At 40.5% G+C, this 21,795-nt stretch overlaps 1 protein-coding gene across 12 annotated transcripts in view; it reads left to right on the top strand.

Annotated features, from left to right (window-relative positions):
* Positions 1 to 21,320, top strand: part of LOC127452865 (aryl hydrocarbon receptor nuclear translocator 2-like) — a 1,027,890-nt gene extending 1,006,570 nt beyond the window's left edge. For all 12 annotated transcript variants that reach the window (XM_051718707.1, XM_051718689.1, XM_051718730.1 and 9 more), the window contains 2 exons: positions 10,006 to 10,151; positions 19,391 to 21,320. In XM_051718707.1, coding sequence (XP_051574667.1) covers positions 10,006 to 10,151; positions 19,391 to 19,489 — 245 coding nt within the window. In that variant the 3' untranslated portion in view covers positions 19,490 to 21,320. The remainder of the gene's footprint in view (positions 1 to 10,005; positions 10,152 to 19,390) is intronic.
* The last annotated feature ends 475 nt before the right edge of the window (positions 21,321 to 21,795 follow it).

Here is a 21,795-nt window from a genome sequence, read left to right as displayed (position 1 = left end):
CCTGGCGGGGGTTGAGTCGCTTTGCCTGCTGAATGTATATAAGTCCGTGAATACTTGGAATGGGTGTTTGGCCCCCTCAAGCCAATGCCTCCACTCTTCAAGCACTAGCTTAACTGCCAGTAACTCTCGATCCCCTACAGGATAGTTCGTCTCAGTCAGTGTAAGGCGGTGGGAAAGGAATGCACATGGATGCAACTTGTTGTCCTCCCCTCTTTGGGACAGCACAGCTCCAACCCCTACGTCTGAAGCATCGACCTCCACAATGAAGGGTTTATCTGGGTTAGGGAGAATGAGAATAGGTGCAGAGGTAAAATGGCTTTTGAGTTTGCTGAAGGCCAACTCTGCTTCATGTCCCCAATTAAAGCTGGTTGTGTTCCCCTTGGTGAGGGCAGATAAAGGAGCCGCCACAGTACTGAAGTTCCGGATGAACTTGCGATAAAAATTGGCGAAACCAAGGAAACGCTGTACTTCCTTTACCGACGAGGGGGAGGGCCAATCCAAAACTGCTTGAACCTTTTGAGGGTCCATTTGTATCTGGCCAGGCTTGATACTGAACCCCAGGAACTGAACTTTGGTCACATGGAACTCGCATTTCTCAGGTTTAACATAAAGATGGTTATCAAGAAGACATCTGAGAACCTTACTGATGTGTTTTACATGTTCTTGGAGGGAACTCGAGAAGATGAGGTTATCGTCCAAGTAGACAAACACAAATTGGTTGAGCATGTCTCTGAGAACATCATTAATGAGAGCTTGAAATACTGCAGGAGCATTGGTGAGACCGAAGGGCATAACCAAATATTCATAGTGCCCAGTGGGCGTGTTGAAGGCGGTCTTCCATTCATCTCCTTGCCTGATGCGCACGAGATGGTAGGCATTGCACAAGTCAAGCTTAGTGAAGATGGAGGCTTCTTGCAGAATTTCGAAAGCAGTGGTCATTAATGGCAAGGGATAGCGGTTTCAAATAGTGATCTTATTAAGGCCCCTGTAATCAATACATGGCCGGAGTCCGCCATCCTTCTTCCCAACGAAAAAAAATCCAGCTCCAGCAGGGGAAGTGCATGGTTGGATGATACCTGCAGCAAGGGATTCGTTAATGTATTTGTCCATAGCAGTTTGTTTGGGGGGAGACAAAGAGAATATATGACCTCTGGGGGGGCAGGTTCCTGGGAGCAGCTCAATGGCGCAATCATAGGGAGATGAGGAGGTAAGGAGGTGGCCTTCCTTTTGCTGAACACTGCTTTGAGGTGGTGGTACTGAGCAGGGACTTGAGACAGATCTAGGGCTTCTTGGGACTCGAGAACAAGATCAGGGGAATTCTGGGCCAAGCATGTAGTCTGACAGGTGGGACCTCAACTGAGAACAGCGCCGGTGGACCAGTCAAAGTGTGGGTTATGCTGGAGGAGCCAGGGGTGACTGAGGATAATAGGAAACTCTGGAGTCTGTATAAGGTGAAAGCACATTCTCTCCTGGTGCTGGTAAGTGACGAGACCAAGGAGAGAGGTGAGGTGGGTTATTTTCCCTGGAGCTAACGGTCTTCCATCCAAGGCTGTCACAGTTAGGGGAGCAGGAAGGGAATTAATAGGAATCTGGAGACTTTTGGCAAAGGAAATATCCATGAAATTCCCGGCAGCACCAGAATCAATCAATGCCTGGAGTTGGTGTTTTTGATCTCCCCAAGTGAGTGTGATGGGAAGGAACAATCCAGAGTTGGAAGGTGAAGCTGTGCGTGTAACTCCCGTTACAGTCCTTCCTTGCCTGTACGGGACTGGGCGTTTCCCGAAAGCTCGGGGCAGGCAGAGCGAAAATGACCATACACTCCACAATAGACAACAGCGCTCTCTCATGCGACGGTCTCGTTCTGATGGGGAAAGCCTTGTCCTTCCCAATTGCATGGGTTCCGAGGACTCGTGGGGGACTGGTAGCATTAGAGCAAGTGCTGTACTGGCAGACAATGTGGAAACAGATGGCCGGTTCAGGCTTCTCTCCCTCAGGCGATTATCCAGCCAGATTGCTTGATCCATGAGGGTCTCGAGATCACAAGCAGGTTCTCTGGTAGCCATATCATCCTTGATTGCCTCATACAGACCATTCAGGAAGCACACCATGAGGGCCTCGTAGTTCCAGCCGCTCCCTGCTGCAACTGTCCGAAACTGTATGGCATATTCAGCCACGCTGCCATTACCTTGTCGGAGGGTGAGAAGTCTCTTAGAGGCTTGCCGGCCACTGAGGGGGTGGTCAAAGACTCGCTTGAACTCCTTTTCAAACACAGAATAACTTGAACAGAAGGGTGCCTGTGCCTTCCAGACCGCTGCTGCCCAAGAAAGAGCCTTGCCAGAAAGGAGGGTGATAACATATGCGATCTTGGCCCGATCTGAGGGGAAGGAAGATGGTTGTAATTCAAATGTGAGAGAGCATTGAGTCAGGAACCCATCACATGCACTGGGATCACCTGAGAAATGTTGTGGTGGAGGTAGGCGAGGTTCAATCAGAGGAGAGAGTATTTGAGAATCTGGAAGGGGTACCGAGGCAGCAGTAGAAGAAGTAGCTGAGGTAGAGGGCAGCCAGTCCAGGATCTGACGAACAGAAATCATGAGATCCGACAGCACTTGTGAGTGTTTAGCCATCACAGTCTCCTGCTGGACTAGTGCTGACTCATGGCTCATGGATTGTGGACTCCCGCTGAGCAATTGTGGCTAGGAGTTCTTGAGCGTTAGGCGTCTCTGGGTTCATAATGTGGCTTGGTTATTCTGTCAGAGCCAGGAATCGAACTTGGGTCTCTGGCGAAAGAGTCTTAATTTCTACCACTGAGCCACAGAAGGGAGTTGAACCCAATAGTCAGACACGCTCTTAAAAGAACTCAGAAGAGTTTATTATCAAAAATAACAAAAGAGTACAAAAGCTATTTCTTACTGACAATCACAAAAAACAGAAAAAATCTTTAGTCCAGAAAAGGATCCGAAAGGAGGAAAAAATAATCTCCAAAAAACTCAGGAAAAAGACATAAAAAAACAGCAAAAAATAAACACGGGGAAAGAACAAACCAAAAGGCTTACAAAGTTTAGTACTTGGAACTAGAGCAGACTTACGGCAGTAACTGGCTAGGAACATCAATAACCAAGCAAAGAAACAAAGGAAGTGATCAACTTAAATACACAGTCCAGAACGAGGCACAGGTGAAAACAATAACACATGATAAAATGGCGGGAAACTGAAATGAAACGCAATGAGGGCCTCTAGTGGCCAAAATAAAACATTAAAGCAAAAAACTCTGACAGGCATAGAAAGAGAAGAAGAGTGAGAGAGACCCTCCAGCTGTAATATTGCTGTCTGCATTGCCGAGCTCTAACACAGTAAGGGAAATGAGGAGTTTGACCTTACATCACCAACTCATCAACATGGAGAACATGAGAAGCAGCCCAAGGGCACCACTGTGCCATCCTGCAAAACACCCACCCGTGCCGTCACCTCCGTCTGCACACAACAAGCATTAGTCTTCCCGACTCGTTCGTTTCTAAAGCAAAGACTTTGGCCCTGAGGGTGAAGAGACTCTAAATGTATGGTTTAAATGATTCTGTCAGCCTCTAGTAGGGGAAGATGCACCCTTTAAGAACAGTGTCCATTTTTTTACTGAAAGCATGTCACAATAGCAACAATGACTATGCAATGAGACTGAAAGATTCCACTCAGTTTAAGGTTATGGTGACTTATGAAGTTTAAAATAGATTGATATTAGGCTATGGAATTATAAACAGTATGTAACATTCATACACATTTTGTGCAGTCAAATCTCTGTCACCCCCTCCTGCCCACCCCCCACACACACAACACTCTACACAAACACTTCCACTCCCTATCCCCATACTGTATTATATAGTGTGCACTCAAATTCACACTCTCTCATTTTATTCCATTCCTCATTGTATTTTAACCTCAGAATATTTCATCCTGCGGTAGCTAAGCTAAAGCTAACACTCTCAATTCACTCACTCTTTAACTCTTTATCTTTAAAGAGCTATTTGTTCCTTTTTTAGGCATGCCTCCTCTACTTTCTCACGCAAAGTAGATGGCTGGACATCCAGAAACATTAGGCTTTCAACCTCTGGCTCCTCTATTCACTCACTCATTAACTCACATGGAAGGGGGGTTGTTTCACCAGTAGTTACAGTCCTGGATGGAATATGAATGCTAACTGATGCTCTTAACATTAAATATATCCCCAAGATGAGTGGTGAAGAAATATCGAGAATACTGACAAACCGGTGGTAGAAGCGTTTTCCATGAAATCCAGTATTCAGACGGAAAATGCCAGTTGGACTGCAAGCTGCACTGTTGGCAAGTTGAATGGGGGTGATGTACAAGGTTGAACTTTTTCTGAGTGTTCCAGGACTTACGAAATCATATTTGTTCGAACCGCATAGAGAGAACACATGTATCAAGTGCTGCGTCAACATCTTTGTTATTGAGGTTGACTTAGATGATGAATAGTGTGTTCCAGAATAATGGAGATGGTGGATCCTCAATATGACCAAGGACAGGTGGCACAGGTGTGGGCCCAAGAGAAGGTTGAGGCATATTTATCCTCTGGAGGGAGGATTGCCTTTGTAAAACGTTCTCACTCCCCTGAAGTTTCCCTTCTGACGGTCAAATGTTTTGCCCCGCTCACCCTGCTGGCGTTTGTTGAGGTCTCGCCATCTTGACTGGGATTTTGTGCATCATTTGATACTTGAGAGTTCTGCTTTACAATAGCAGAGAATGCACTGGGTTGTGGGACAAAGCTGCATTTTGGAGAGTTTCGAGATGCGAACCCAAGTGCAGAACATTTAAAGCAGTAGGTTTTTTGTTTTTTTTTGTTTTTTTGGAACTGAGGGCTCATGACGGCTGTCAGGGCCAAGTACAGAATGAAGCTCATGTGCACGCATAAGGAGGTCTATGACTCAAATAATCTGTGTGACAAAGTGCGACTCTGTATCGCTCAAGTACATGCTTACAAATTAGGTCAATGTGTTATTTAATTTCTTATTTTTAAACAATTCATAATCGTATTTTATCAAACTACACAATGATGACTCTAAGACATTATAGATATTACAGTTTCATTTTCTGTTAATGCATGGTTTTCTGTAAAGCTGCTTTGAAACAGTGTGTGTTGTGAAAGGCGCTATACAAATACAAATGACTTGACTTGTTCTGTTGGGGGAGACATTAGCTTTTTGAATTCTCTCAATAAGTGTGCCACACACGTTGAAAAAGGTTCATCAGGGGCTTGAACACGGTCAAAGATGCCTCTCAAAACATGTTCTTGGTTGTCTGATGGAAGAAACAGTTTTGAAGAGAGTGTAGAATTGTGTCCAAGTTGTGATGTGCACTCAGTACTGTAAAACACTTCCTGGGCTCTTTGGCTAAGAAGTGAGGTAGTTCAAGGAGAATTAGAGCATCGTTCAGGCCCAAGGAGGTTCTGTAGATGTCCACAAGTTGACCAATAATCAGGTTGAACTTTCCCATCACTCATGAACACAGGGGGCTCAAGTTTTGATTGATTCAGAACTGAAGCTAGAGCTACGGTTGGGTTATTTAGCTCCAAGGAACTTTGAGCAAGGTATGTTGCATTTTCAGGTCTTGTCTGAATTCCTGTCTGTGGCCACTATTGGAGTTTTTGGCTTGTGAACAGATTGGGCCTGAATATACGGAGTAGAAAAGGCCACTGCATGTACATGTTTTGAGTGCATCGGTCAATAATACCTCTTTGTAGATCAAGGAACTTGCTTAAGCATCTTTGCAGCACTGCCACTTCAGCTTGTAGTGACTCAACTTGTGTCTCATGGCAGTCAGTCGGTGTTGTAACTCTCCATCTGGGTAGAGACTCAAAATGTACAGTCAGATCAGTCATATCAGTCGATCATCAACATTTCTGGCCATTGTACTCAAAACAGTGAATAACAGATTAGCTTAATATGCAACAGTAAATCAAAGTAGTTTCAACAAATTTTTTCACATTCAGAGAGTAATAGGAAATGCAAAAGACAATTAAACTTTTGAACACTCTTTGAAAATCAACAATAAATCAAGCAATTCAGTTTATATGAAAGGTTCCTTGAAAAAAGTCAATGACAGCAGTGCAATATATCTTAACAATTAATACAGAAACAGAGAAACATCTTTTTTTTTTTTTTTTTTTACAAAGTCAAAAATATGCACTGTACTTCCATGGCAATTAAATGCGTTGAACAGTTCAAATGATGAAGCAACGGTTTAATTTTAGTTCGAATCCCAGTTAAATCCAGGTGAATCGGTTACTACAATGCAATGGGCAAGAATAGTATAGAAAATGTTTGTTCGTTTTAAAGCCACTGGTTCAGTACATGCAGTTCCCAAGAGCAAATGGACAAAAGAGCAGTAAAATCACCAAAAACAAAGTTTAAGTTCAAAGACAGGAACATTTTCCTTTACCTCAACGAACCATGAACCAAAGTGTTCAGTAATCCTTTTGTATTTGGATCCCATATCCAAAGGAATCCTTCATTCTCCCAATAAATCTCTTCACGCATCTTGATGAATCGCTGGTGTCCGAATGAATCTTTTCATGTGTCTGGATGATTCTCACATATCGCTCGTGTCTGAAGCACAAAATGTCTGCTTCTGCTGTGAAGTCAGGCTCACAAGCATGCAAATCAGCAGCAGGAAGCATCATACATTGCTGACACGAGGCTCGCAGCGTTGCCAACACTGGCCGCCTCATACATGCTGTACATCTGTGCAGATATGTCTGTAGATCCAAGGTCAGAGATAAGATATTCGGGCGCCACTTGTAACATGCTTTTAATGGGGATAGCTTGAACAATTAGTTGCAGCAGAGTTAAGGCCGAAACATACTTCACGCAAGTACGCAAATGCAGACACGAGCACTTGGCCAACGCGTGGTCCCGTTGTACATACATTACGTGTGCTCTTGCATTGCTCTGGCGGTTACAAACCTCAGACCATAAGAGGGCAATAGATTTTTTAGGCATGACCACGAAACCGGTGCTGCGTCCGAAACCAGGAAAATGCTGCCTTCGGAGGCTGTATACGGAGGCAGGATGAAAATAAGGTGCTCTTCAAACTGTTCGGAAACCAGTTCCTTAAGAGTTCCATTCATTCAAAACAGCTGTCTGTTAAGCCATTAACTGATTAGGCAGCAAGTCAGCTGCCTATGTTTTCAGATGCAGCCCGGATATGGCAGATGAGTCGATAGTTGAGGAGTGGGGAGAGACACGGAGAAAAAACAAGTTTGTTTGAATGGACTGGGGACAAAAAATCATATATATTTTCGAAAAGATTCCACTCAAATTGCTGCCCGAGTCCACCATGACAGTTGTTGATTGAAAGAAGAAAATCGTCTTTAGCGCCCCTTGCGGCAATGCTGAGAATGCAGTGCATATATTGTGCTATGAATTGAGCACTGACACATTTCACAACGCAATGATGCGTGAAATCGAGCTTGCGTTGCAAGGTGCATCTGCATTCATGTACTTGCGTAGAGGCCTTATGACAGAAACGCACAACGTGGCTGGCATTCCACAGGTGCCATTTATATGCAATCTCACATGAAATTGCAATTTGCAAACACTCCATTATCAACAGCGTTACTGTATAAACAAAACAACTTAAAAGAGCAACAGAAATATGAAAAACTCCCGTGCCCCGCAGACATGCGGTGTGCACAGCTTGCGATCACTACATAGACTGAGCGCTCAATGGAAAAGGAAACAGTAAAGAGTGCACTGTTCTTAAAGGGGTAGTCCTTAAAGGGGCAGTACCAAATTCTACCTGTTACAATGGGAATGTGCATTCCGGAGGAAAAGGCGAGGTAAAACACTCGGATGAAAATTACAGTTAAGTAATATTTAAACAGGAGCCGCCTGTAATATGACAGTAGTTCATATAAAACAGTACTACATTGCATTAGAGAAACAACAGTAAGCGTACTGTATTTGGTAAACGGTATGTTGTTGTAAATTATAATAACAGTACCATACGATTTTTTACAGCAATGTACTGCCGTCTGTGCTGCCAGTAATTTACTGTAAATTAACAGGTATATTTTTTACAGTGTGCCTTAACCTAAACCCCAACCCTAAACAGAACCGTCAGTTGAGTAAAAATATAATTCTAGAGGAAAAATGCAATTCCTGAATCACGCTGATGCTAGTTTATGTAAACCTAATTACATCCTGGTTTCCATGGGACCAGAACCCATGTCTTGGAGGCTGCTTGCGCAACGTGCTATCAGTAGCACTACAGGGAAAGGTGGTAATTTGTCATTTTAATACAAGATAATTTTGTATTTATGCAAAAATGTCTAAGGGGGAATGTCGCTTTTAGTAATTTAGAAGTTCCATTTCTAGGTATATGAATTTTCTGATGCAACATGTCGATTTTGAGTGTGATCATGCTGATTTACCACCAAAACTTTTAACGCACATACACTATATTGCCAAAAGTATTCGCTCATCTGCCTTTAGACGCATATGAACTTAAGTGACATCCCATTTCTTAATCCATAAGGTTTAATATGACGTCGGCCCACCCTTTGCAGCTATAACAGCTTCAACTCTTCTGGGAAGGCTTTCCACAAGGTTTAGGAGTGTGTTTATGGGAATTTTTGACCACTCTTCCAGAAGCGCATTTGTGAGGTCAGACACTGATGTTGGACGAGAAGGCCTGGCTTGCAGTCTTCGCTCTAATTTATCCCAAAGGTGCTCTATTCGGTTGAGGTCAGGACTCTGTGCAGGCCAGTCAAGTTCTTCCACACCAAACTCGCTCATCCATGCCTTTATGGACCTTGCTTTGTGCACTGGTGCGCAGTCATGTTGGAACAGGAAGAGGCCATCCCCAAACTGTTCCCACAAAGTTGGGAGCATGGAATTGTCCAAAATCTCTTGGTATGCTGAAGCATTCAGAGTTCCTTTCACTAGAACTAAGGGGCCAAGCCCAGCTCCTGAAAAACAACCCCACACCATAATCCCCCCTCCACCAAACTTCACAGTTGGCACAATGCAGTCAGACAAGTACCATTCTCCTGGCAACCGCCAAACCCAGACTCGTCCATCAGATTGCCAGATGGAGAAGCGTGATTCGTCACTCCAGAGAACGCGTCTCCACTGCTCTAGAGTCCAGTGGCGGCGTGCTTTGCACCACTGCATCCGATGTTTTGCGTTACACTTGGTGATGTATGGCTTGGATGCAGCTGCTCGGCCATGGAAACCCATTCCATGAAGCTCTCTACGCACTGTTCTTGAGCTAATCTGAAGGCCACATGAACTTTGGAGGTCTGTAGCGATTGACTCTGCAGAAAGTTGGCGACCTCTGCGCACTATGCGCCTCAGCATCCGCTGACCCCGCTCTGTCATTTTACGTGGCCTACCACTTCGTGGCTGAGTTGCTGTCATTCCCAATCGCTTCCACTTTGTTATAATACCACTGACAGTTGACTGTGGAATATTTAGTAGTGAGGAAATTTCACGACTAGACTTGTTGCACAGGTGGCATCCTATCACAGTACCATGCTGGAATTCACTGAGCTCCTGAGAGCGGCCCATTCTTTCACAAATGTTTGTAGAAGCAGTCTGCATGCGTAGGTGCTTCATTTTATACACCTGTGGCCATGGAAGTGACTGGAACACCTGAATTCAATTGTTTGGATGGGTGAGCGAATACTTTTGGCAATATAGTGTATCAACACTTGCATCTGCATTTCCATCCAAAGATGGTTTTCTTACGCAAGTGTTTATTCCATTCATACCAGCTGCGAACCATACTGTACAAATGCAAGTTCACATGAACAATATCTGTCTGATGTGTACTCGAGTTCAGAAAAGTGCTTTCACACCACTAAACAGACTGAACCCTGACGTCAGACAGACTCAAGTCTGCACCAAAAGCTCTGGTGTGATAGCACCGTTAAGATCAGGAAATGGCTCTGTTTGGAGGTGTTCTCAATGTCCCTGTTGTTTGTTTGTACAGATGTGTCAGGAGAAAGCAGCCAGAGTGGAGGGCAGTTCCAGGGTCGATCGTCTGAGGTCTGGACCCAGTGGCAGAGCCAGCACCATAGCCAGCAGGGTGGAGACCCTCACCCCCACACTCAGTCCAGCCAGACAGAGGTCTTCCAGGTAAGCTTGTCTTAGCCATTGACATTACATTCATACACATACTGATGCGGCCTCTGAGAATGCATGTCAAAGGGAAACTGTGATTTCATGTGGTGTAGAGAGCAGTTGTGTTTTATTCTTTGAACAATCACAGGTCGCTAATGGTTTAGTCAGTGAGTTTATTTCTCAAATGGGAACATTTAATAGCCAATCTCACTGAAAGCAAGTGATATGGATCAGCAATGGCAATTAACTATACTGTTGTTGACTTTATAGCAGTGACTATGAGTATAAATGTATGAAAGTCTTGCATGTTTCGCTCTGACATATCTCCTTTTAGGCTATGTACTCCTTCACCAAAATGGTGCTGTTCTCGTGCCGAAGCCGATGCTCTGCTTGTGCTTGGCCGGGGATCTGTGAACCTCTCTCAGAACCGTAATGCAGCGGGCAGCGGCAAAGCACGTGAAACATGGACAAGCCAAATTAATTTCTGTGTGCACAACAATTATGATTCAATTACTAATAGCATTTTGATATGTTTGGCATACACATTCTAATTATTGATGCATAAATACACTCATTGTATAGCGCTTGAATTTATTATGCTCCGGTTTATGAAGTTCAAAGAACATTCTAAAATGCTTAACATGGCTTAATGATACTCAAAACAAAGACCAGAAGAAAACACACTTTCCTTGTCTTATTCACTTTTTACTGCGGAAAACAACGTCAGGAGCCCATAATCTAAACCAGCGGTGCCCAACCAGTCGGTCGCGACATACAAGTCGATCGTGTTGTCCTTGTCAGTCGATTGCAGGATGGTTTGGTCAAAATATTGAAGTGACAATATCCTAAAATTTTAATCATACACATTTTTGCTGCTTGGACCATGTCAGATTATCGCCTCCTTACTGTATTGCGCCTTTACTCAAGATCATTATTTGTCCTTAACGTCTTACATGGCATCTTTTTAATTTTGTGAGCCTGCTTGGTTTAAAGATCAGACTTATCTGTCTGTATAGATGACAGATTTAATTTATATTTCATTTATTGGTTCAGTAAATGTTACTGTGATATGCAAATCTATTACGCATAATCAGCAGTGTACTTACCGTCTGCTTGTGTTAGTTTGCATAGTTAGACATGATTTTATCCTTTATTCATATTGGCTCAATAATTAACTTAAAAACATGATTATTTGTAATTTTTAAATACTTTATACTTTACTGTCCACTGATGTGAAGATTTTTCTTTGGCTTCTCACAAAAGTACACAGACACAGAAGAAATAGAAAGCACACAGTAATCAGATACAAGACCTACATAACAAACTGATGGCCATGGGTACAAACAATTTTTTTTTTTAATGTTTAAAATACATTTTGGAACCCTATACCGCCTTCTGGATGTGTAGTGATACGGATGGTCTTGGGTGAGAAATTGTACAGTGTCTGACATGCCTGTGTGGAAAAAGAAAAATATAAGAAATATTTGAGATATTTTAATATAGGTTTACTTTGCCAAGCACAACAAAAAGGTCAATATTTGTGTAAAATTAAATATTGACGTCCTCCATTTTTAAAATATGTTGGCCTTTATCTTTTACTTGTAATTTGCTCGGATGTTTGGAAATATTACACTGCCTGAAAATAATTTATTCTACAATATGATCATAGACAGCTGATCCTCCACACCGATAATAACTGTATCTTTTTTATTTACGTTTACTACAATAACTAGTTCTGCCAGGTTACTATACAGTGCAAATGAGATATACTGTAATGCACCCACAACACATAAAATTGGAGTCCCATGCACCACCTGGCAGATATTGTGAGAAGCGTAACAAATGTATTTAAATTCTGAGAAGCCCTACTGCATGGTGCTGTGTGATTTCACATGATGGATCACATGAAAGCGCATGTAAAATTAGCATTCTTAAAGGCTGCATCTGTGCATACAGTATACACATGTACTATAGCCTACATGTAGAATTTTATTGCTGGGCAAAAGGACATTTACAGGCCTGTGATTGGCCTGCAAATGCACATGCTCTAGTAATTGATTTAGTAGTCAGTACGGTAACCAATCTAAACCACCTCCCATTGTTGTAGTTAAAGGGAAAGTCCACCCAAAATTATAATTCTCATCATTTACTCTCCCTTATGTCGTCTCCAAATCGTATGACTTTTGGTCTTCTGCGGAACTCAAGTGAAGATATTTTGAAGGATGTATGATGTGTTTGTCCATACAATGTAAGTCAATGAGGTCCAAAATTTTCAACCCCAGAAAAGGACATATAAGTAATCCATGCGACTAAAGGGGTTTAATCCATGTCTTACAATATTCCTGTATAATGCAAATTATTTCACCATTTATATTTTCGTCTTTAGCATATTTTGAAAGCAAGCAAGCTGGAAATTGAGCGAGCTCACAGAGTCCTGGCTCGCAGATCGGCTGAGGGAGACAGGCCAAGATCAATTCTGGCCAAATCTCTGAGATCCTCCGATAAAGATCTCGTGTTATGCGAGGTGAGGAGCAAAGGAAAGCTTTCTTGGAAGAATCACAACATTTTCTTGTTCCCAGACTTTGCGAATTCGACGAGAGAAACGTGATCGATTCAAGGAATGCAAGAAACAGTTTACATCAACGAAAGATCACTTTTGCTCTGATGTTTCCGGCCAGACCGACAATAGAAACGAAGGATGGTCGCAGGGTATTTATGTGTCCCAAGCAAGCACTGTCTTTTATAAAAACATTAGAGTGAGTAAGCTATTTGGTGTTCCTCATGTAGCTCCAGAGTGGATTAACTCGCTGTACATGGGAAACTGTCTGAGGAAATGGGCGCCATTTTTGTTTCTTTTTGTGTTGGTTCCGTCTTGTGCTGGAGTTTTTGTGGCATGACACTTCTTCAAGTAACTTTTGCATTGACGGAAGATCGCTTTTACACTGAAGTTCTCGGCCAGTGATAAGGATGACAGCAAAATATCTACATGCCTACAACAAGCGATGTCTTTTATAGAGTTGATGGACTGAGGAAATCATGGTATGTTTCTTATGTGGCCTCTGAGTCAACTCGACTCGTTAAATATACGTCCGAGGAACCGGGACGCCTGTTTTGTTTCTTTTTGTGTTGGTTCCACCTAGCGGCTGGAGACTTTTTTGTGGAGGAACATACTTTCGGGACAGCGGTGGATGAATCCGATTGTTCTTTGTGCTTATGCCTTCTATTGGCTGGAGTTTGTTTCATAGAATTTCTTCTGTTATGTAATTTTGCCTCACAAAATTTGTGCAGAAGCACCGGACTTGAGCAATACGATAGCAAAGTTCTCGCGGGGGTTCTCGTAGGCATGCATGGACTCTTTGAGTTTAGAGGGATTGACGCCGGTTGTCGTGCGCGGGGTTAATGTGCACGTTTTTCTTTTTCTGTTTGTTTTGTTCGGGGAGAAGTTCGGGTTTTATTGTTGCACTAATGTTGAAATGTGGTCTTTGTTTTTGACACGCAGTTTATTTTTATTATTATATAAAAATGTCATGTTATTATGAGTGGGTTATCTCTCTCCACATGGAATGTGAATGGGTTGGGGCACCCCATAAAAAGAAGGAAGGTTATTTCTTTTCTTAAACGTAAGAAATATGATATAGTGTTTCTTCAAGAAAAGCATCTTTCCCCGCAGGAAGCTGAAAAAATTGGGAAGATATGGGGTGGTCATGTTTTCTTTAGTGCTGGCTCAAGTAAGTCTAGGGGTCATTATACTGATAAATAAACATATACAATTAAAATGTCTCAAACAGATTAAAGATAAATTAGGAAGAGTCATTATTGTTTTAGCTGAAATTCAGGGGCAAAGGTTGATTTTGTCTAATATCTACGCACCTAATGCTGATGATCAGGGCTTTTTTATAGATGTTGAAGGCATGTTGCAAGCTGCTGGCACCCCTCATTGTATAATATTGGGAGGAGACTTTAATCTTTTGATGGACTCAGTCCTTGATCATATTGAAGCAAAAGTGTGTAAGCCCCTTAGAGCAACATAGACGCTTCACAGGATGTGTAAAAATCTTGGCCTTACAGATATTTGGAGACTTTTGAACCCATCTGGTAGGGATTATAATTTTTTTTTCATCAGTCCATAAGATTTATTCTAGAATAGATTTTTTTATATACATCTAAATCCCTCATTTCATCTGTTGTTGATTGTTCAATTGGAAACATTTTAGTCTCAGATCACGCCCTGGTGAGTTTAGAGGTGTTGCCACATACGGAGAAAAAGAAATAATAAAATCCTGAATTCCAACAAATGTTAAAGGCTGAAATCAATGTCTATATGGAAACCAACTGGTCCTCAGTATCCTCTGTGGGCGTGGCTTGGGAGGCACTTAAGGCAGTTCTTAGGTGTCGGATCATACAATGCCTCATTCACCAAAAAATCCAAAGCACGAGAACTCGTGGAGTTGGAAGAGAATATTAAAAGTGCCGAGGCAGAGTTGAAACACCGAATGTCGTCTGATGGCCTCAGAGAATTGAAATACATTTAGAGCGATTGAAATACAGATATAATACTATTTTGTCACGGAAGGTGAAGTTTTGGTTTTTCAGGGCAAGACAGTCATACTTTGAGTCGGGTGACAAAGCAGGAAAACTTCTGGCTAGATATAAAAAAACAGAGAGTCTTTTTCTACCATTCCCTCAGTGAAATCTGCTGGTGGTGAAATATTTACCTCTGCCATTAATATTAATAATGTTTTTAAAGAATTCTATCTTGATCTTTATAGTTCCACATCTTCGTCTACTGATGAAGATATTAGGAAATTTGTTGACTGAATTGACAACTGAACAAAAAAAATTTCTTGATTATGAGATAAGCTTGGAGGAGCTTGACGAGGTAATTAAGGCCCTACCTACAGGCAAGGCTCCGGGGCCATTTGACTTTGCTGCAGAATTTTTTAGATCTTATGCTACAGAACTGACTCCACATTTGTTAGAAGTTTACATGGAATCACTAAAGAATGGAATGCTTCCCCCAACCATGACGCAAGCCCAGATCAGTCTGATTCTTAAAAATGACAAAGATCCAAGTGAGTGTAAGAGTTACCGTACAATTTCCCTGATCCAGCTAGATGTAAAAATATTGTCAAAAATTTTAGCTAATCGATTAAGCAAAGTTATGACATCTCTTATACATATAAATCAGGTGGGGTTTATTCGGGGACGTAGCTCTTCTGATAATATTAGGCGTTTCATCAATATCATGTGGTCAGTAGCGAATGATCAGTCTCCAGTCACTGCCATCTCACTTGACGCCGAAAAGGCATTTGATATGGTAGAATGGGATTATCTTTTTAAGATTTTTTTAAGGTCCGGGAGTACATTTATTGGTTGGATTAAGTTACTTTATAGACACCCTGTAGCAGCGGTACAAACAAACGGATACATTTCAGATTATTTTACTCTGAATAGGGGCACTCGGCAGGGTTGTCCTCTTTCCCCATTATTGTTCTGTCTTGACCTGGAACAATTAGCAGCTGCAATAAGAAAGGAGGATGATTTTCCAGGGGTGATGGCGGGAGTTGTGGCACATAAACTTCTGCTTTACGTGGATTATATTTTATTATTCGTCTCTGACCCTGCTAGATCTATGCCTTGCCTCCACAGGCCTTCCAGTGGCCTAAACAGGGCATTAAGTATTTGGGAATTTTATTCCCAGCAAATTTGTCTGATTTAGTTAAAGTTAATTTTGACCCTTTAATAAAAAGGTTTTCAAGCGACGTGTACAGGTGGGCTTCATTACATTTATCGATGATAAGGAAGGTTAATGTTATTAAAATGAATTGTATTCCAAAATTCAACTACCTGTTACAATCTCTCCCTATAGATGTCCCCCTCTCTTATTTCAAGCAATTTGATAGCATAGCGAAGTCCTTCATTTGGAATGGTAAACATCCCAGACTACATTTCAATAAATTACATAGGCCGATTGACAAAGGTGGGCTAGGCCTACCCAAGATTTTGTTTTATTATTATGCATTCGGTCTCAGACATTTGGCCCATTGGTCACTTCCACCTGAGAGAGCCCCTCCCTGGTTTTCTATTGAACAGGAAGTCCTTACCCCTATTTCACCACTGCAAAGCCTTTCTATCAAACTAATCGGAGAAGTCACACCCCATTATTTCACATTTGCACGTGATTTGGACAAGAGTGGCCAAAATGTTTAATTCGGACATTTATTTAAATGTTGCCTCAAGCATATGGCTGAACCCCAAATTATGTATCAACAAGTCCCCTTTCTGTTGGTCAGAGTGGATTGTGAGGGGGGGTTACTACTCTTGGCGACCTGTATGAGAGTGGAGTGTTGAGATCTTTTGAGAATTTGGGTCATCATTTTGGAATTCCCAGATCTCAGTTTTATAGGTATTTACAGCTGCGCCACATGCTCTGTACTGTTTTTGGGAGTAGCACACACCCCCCTAAGGCGGCAGATGCTTTGGGAGCAGTGATTACTGTTTTTGGAAAAGGTCATGTCTGGGGGACGGAGCTTCAACTTCTCTGAAGAGATTATGGGAGAAAGATTTAAACTTGGTATTGGAGGAAGGAGTGTGGGCTAGGATTCTAAAAAATGTCAAGTCTGTATCTAGAGATGCAAGGGTTCGCCTTATTCAGTTCAAGATTTTACACAGATTCTATTGAACCCCCTCTAGACTGTATAGGCTTGGTCTTAAAGACACACCTACCTGCTGGCGATGCCAATCGGAGGATGGAGATACAACCCATGTTTTTTTGGGGTGCGTTAAGATCCAAAGGTTTTGGTTGAGAATTCAGGGTTTTGTTTTGCCCCAGACTCTGTATTTTGGGAGATGGGGCAGAAATCAATGTGGAGAATAAACATGTGGAGGATTGGGTCCTAACCTGTGTTATGGTCGCCAGGCAGGTGATTTTGAGGGGTTGGAAGTCAGTTGGAGCACCCCCATTTCAGGAGTGGTGCTCGGAGATGGGGAAAGTGGCAGCCTTAGAGGAGGGGTTTTATAGAAGACTAGGGAATCCGGATTTGTTTGTAAGAAAATGGGGTGGATATTTAGCATTCTTGGAGGGTTCTCGGGTGGAATAGTGGAGAGAGAGGGGTAATTGTCAGTGTGTGTGATTTTTATATTTTTATATATATGTACGTTTTTATTACTTTTTCCCTCTAAGTTGTTTGGTTTTTGTTTTTGTATTCTTTTATATGTGTTCATCTAAGACCACAGGGATGTTTGTTGAGGTTTGGGGTGGGGTTGGGGAGGAGGAGGGGTGGTAGTGGGTGTTAAAAGTTGATTTTGTGTATTTATAATTATTTTTCTGTGTTTTAATAAATAAAAATGTTAATCATAAAAAAAAAAGGTTAGGCACCCCTCATCTAAACTCAAGGTATTATGTCGAGCGTTTTCCGTAGAAAACCGTTAAAAAGAAAATACTTAACATATACTGTGGCCTTGGCTGGAATAAGAAAACTGTCTACAAAAGAATGGATGACCCAACTAATGTATTTTATGTGATTTATTTATTTATTTATTTTTTTCTCCTAGGACTTCTAGGAAGGAAAAGGCTTAACGTAAAAAATCTTTCTACTTGAAGTGAGAGAAATTTTGTTCTCGTTTGTTATTGTTTTAGTCCATTATACATAGGCCTATATCAAAATATAAAATATTTTACAGGTGTTTCCCATAAGGTGCAACTTGTGAATGAAGGAAAAACTATGCTTAGGGAAATTGAACAATTATGCAGAAAAACATTTTATGCCATTTTGTACAAAATCATAATTATAAACTGAACAAAATGTAAGTCCATATTCATGATGAATCTTGACATCCATAGACTCCTTGGCACGTTCTTGAGAGAAGCTCGTTAACACACTTCCTTGCGCTTGATGCATGCGGAGAGCGCTGTACACAGACCAGACACGGTGTTAAAACCAGATATGTGTTAAAATAATTTTTTTGGGATACTTTTAAAATGTACAGCAGTCACCAGAAGGTTGATTATAGACACTAGAAAAGAGTTATTGATAGCGATTCTTGGATTAAGTACCTGGCAACTGTGTGCACTGTCAAAGAATCAATGTCTTGAAGCCTGCAATGTGTCCCAGTCAGGCCAGATGTCAAGATTTAAAGTGAATAAGGACTTACATTTTGATTGTGTTTTTCTCACTTAAAGCGATAATATTGCTTCAGAACAGATGTATTAAACCACTTGAGTTGCATGGATTATTTTTATGCTGTCTTGAAAGGTTTAGACACCATTGACTTACATTGTATAAAGAAAAACACATCAAACATCCATTTCATACATCCAATTGTGTCATTATTTACCCTTGTTTAATTAATTTAACAATGCCCAACAGTGCGGAACACTAAAGATATTTTCCATACAATGATATTGAATTGGAATGGGTTGCTGTTATGCTCAAATAAGGGCAAAAAACATAAACTCACCATAGTCCATACAACTTGTGTGCTATATTCCAAGTCTTCTAAAGACCTACAATAACTTTGTGTGAGCAACAAACTGAAATTCAAATGTTATTCGCTGATAATCTTCCCAACCACCATAGAGTCCATTTACGATGCGTCAAGATGCGCCATGGCAGGTTTGTCGTCAATGACAATCGTCATGAGAAACACAAAAAACAATAACACGAAAATGTTGTGCAATGCGCCATATTTGAGCAACAGTATTCATCATCCTACTTCCAATACAATCAGACATTGTTTACACAATTTAAATTCCTTTTTACCCAGAGCACAAATTTTTATGTTTTGTGAAATGTAAATATTTCTATTACACTAGTTTACTTAAATTCCATTCCAGGAGAACAACTTTGGGTTACATCAGTTTACATTGGACATCTGTCACACTGAGTTGTATTAAAGCAGTCTTGACTGTAGGGCGTTGTTAGGTATGATGTGCAGCAGGGTGCCTGCAACCTCTTCAGTCATGACTATATTCACAACATAGCTGGCTTTGAGTGCCTTATTGCTTTTATAAAACGGTTACTACATAATAAAAATATTAAGGACACATTTTAATTTAATTCATTTTTATTAAGCATACTGTATTGATTAAGTGTCATCCTTCTGCTTGAAGATTTAGTCCCTAACTTAATGTTGTTATGCAACTAAAATATCCATCCGCTATAAGTTGCACAGTTACATGGTGTTTTTAACATTCCAGACGCTCTGAACGTGGCTTGTCTGATTCAACAGAACCCTTTGTTTTTGTCCTATAGGACATGTTACCAATGGCTGGGGATCCCACTCAAGGCACAACCAATTACAACATTGAAGACTTCGCCGACCTTGGCATGTTTCCACCTTTTTCTGAGTAAACGGACTGGACTTAGACTTTTTTTTTTTTTTGACTGCAGTACTTTCATCTCACACATTAAAATTTTCATATGACACTGCTTGAAACTGAATTCGCGCACACTTAAACACTTTCATGGCTAGGTTGCTGAAACAGTTTTTTTCTAATCTGTAGTAATGCAAAAGTATAATTTTCTGTGTTGCACCTCATTTTGATTGCCAAACAGCATCTTGCTGACTAAAAACATGCTGAAATATTTATACACTGCACCATTCATATTGCAAAATGCCGCTTACTGTGTAAAATGTAGTAATGTAGTGATATCTATAACCTAGCTAAACTAATAATAAATGTAGATGAATGTTAAGACAAAAAAAGTATTTGAGTTAAATTGAACACATAAATTTGACTTTTTTTTTAAACAGTTTCACTTCATGAGGCTATCAACACCAGCTGCATATACAGTTAGGAAATGAGTCATAGATATAAAGCATTTCGCTCTGTTCATTGTAATCTTTGTGACAGCTGCAATTTTTTATTACTATTAACTTCTGAACTGATAACGTGGACTACGATCTTTTCCACAATGAAACTCGATGAAAGCTACGGACTGATGGGAAGACCTTAAAATGGAATACAAAATCTTTTTAGTAATCAAATAGATGTTTTTATGTAAATAATGTCATTTTTATGTTGGACTGTGTTATATTTCACACACAGCTACTACATATGTACTTGTGTAGGTTTAATATCATTGTGTGCATTAATTAGTCTGGTCAAGGTACAATGAGTTTAGGATTGTATTCATTGTGTAAATGTGTCCCATAATTTTTTTGTAACTTTATGACTATGAATTGTGCTTGTGACAAATTCTCATTGGATATGTGGCTTTCAATTAAACAGAATAACTGTAATCATTGGGTTGCTGAATGTGAATATTGCTGAATATTGTTATTTGCTAATATTATTTGCTATAAACTTTATTACATCATTGTTCAACAGGATTCAATTATTTTGTCATTAGTTTTACCTAGAAAGAAAAAGAAAATGATGCATTACAACAGTAGCCTAAAATAATATCAAAATAGCTATTTGGCTATTGGAATACATTAACTAATAGCCTGTGTGGCCTAAATTATGTCTGCTGAAAAAGTAAATTCAGAGTCATAGCTGGTTATTATGTTATGTTGAAAGATTGCAGATTTTTTCTGTGGAAAGAAGTGCACAGATGAATCATACGCTGTTAATATGAATAATGTTATATTATATTAACAATGTATAGGGTCTATTTTGATTTCATGTTGACTTAAAGCACAGATGTTTAGATGGTTATCAAAAATGTTAATTATGACATTTCACCTAAAATGGAAAATTATTATGATCAGTATATGTACAGAATACAAGTTTTCCACTGCTCCAAGAAAAATCAGTAAACAGTTTCAGACTTGCAGCCTGTTAAATTATGGTTCCGTATCCTTTTAATTTAGCTTATTGGTCAGGAAACAGGAAGGGGATTTGACCACAGGGCTTATTCAAAGCTGGAAGCAGACCACAAAATGTATATTTTATTAATTAATTTGGATATTCAAGCTCCACAGAAGAAGAATTTGATACTTGGCTTATAAGTAGGGATTCAGAATTGACTGATTATGGTTTCTGATTCGATTACACTTAATACATTTTGGTTTGGTCCACTTAATTATCTGCGACAACCTCACTGCACTTCTCTCTAAAACTGGTTGTAGTATTTTCTAAATGAAATAAAATAAGGCTGTCAATTCTCCCAACTTTATCTGTATTGTTTTGTTTGTTTTTTTTTGGAGCTTTTCCAATAAAACCAATAACAAACATTAGACGTGATACAATTATGTTTTTTTGTGGTTGGTTATTTTCCTGCGTGCATGTAAGTGCACCAAGAGATTATATCGCCTTGTCATTTAATTGCATTTCTGACACTGTCAAAATCTTAATGCTATGTTCCTTTTGGATGGAGCATGAAATGACTATCTGGAAGCATAAATAACACTTCAGTTAAATTAATTTCATTGAGTGCCTCCCAACTGAATGCAGAATTACTTTAAGGCTTTAGCATTCCTGCGCGCTTTGATTAGGCTGTCTGGATGCTCAGATGACATTTGAGATGTTTTGTAGGGGTCAGCCTTCTCTTCTACACCGCATTCTGTCTGGCTGCATTTGCTTAACTACATTTCCTGTTTTCTGCTGCGTGACTTTGCTTGAGCTACTGGAGTTACTGAAACATTATAAATACATAGTAAAAGCTTTAGGCCTGCAGCTATGCAATCATATCCTATTTTTTATTTGAACAGC

The sequence above is a fragment of the Myxocyprinus asiaticus genome, chromosome 2, assembly GCF_019703515.2.
Source record: "Myxocyprinus asiaticus isolate MX2 ecotype Aquarium Trade chromosome 2, UBuf_Myxa_2, whole genome shotgun sequence".
In the NCBI taxonomy this organism is placed as follows: domain Eukaryota; kingdom Metazoa; phylum Chordata; class Actinopteri; order Cypriniformes; family Catostomidae; genus Myxocyprinus; species Myxocyprinus asiaticus.
This window is presented reverse-complemented; position numbering and strand designations above follow the sequence as displayed.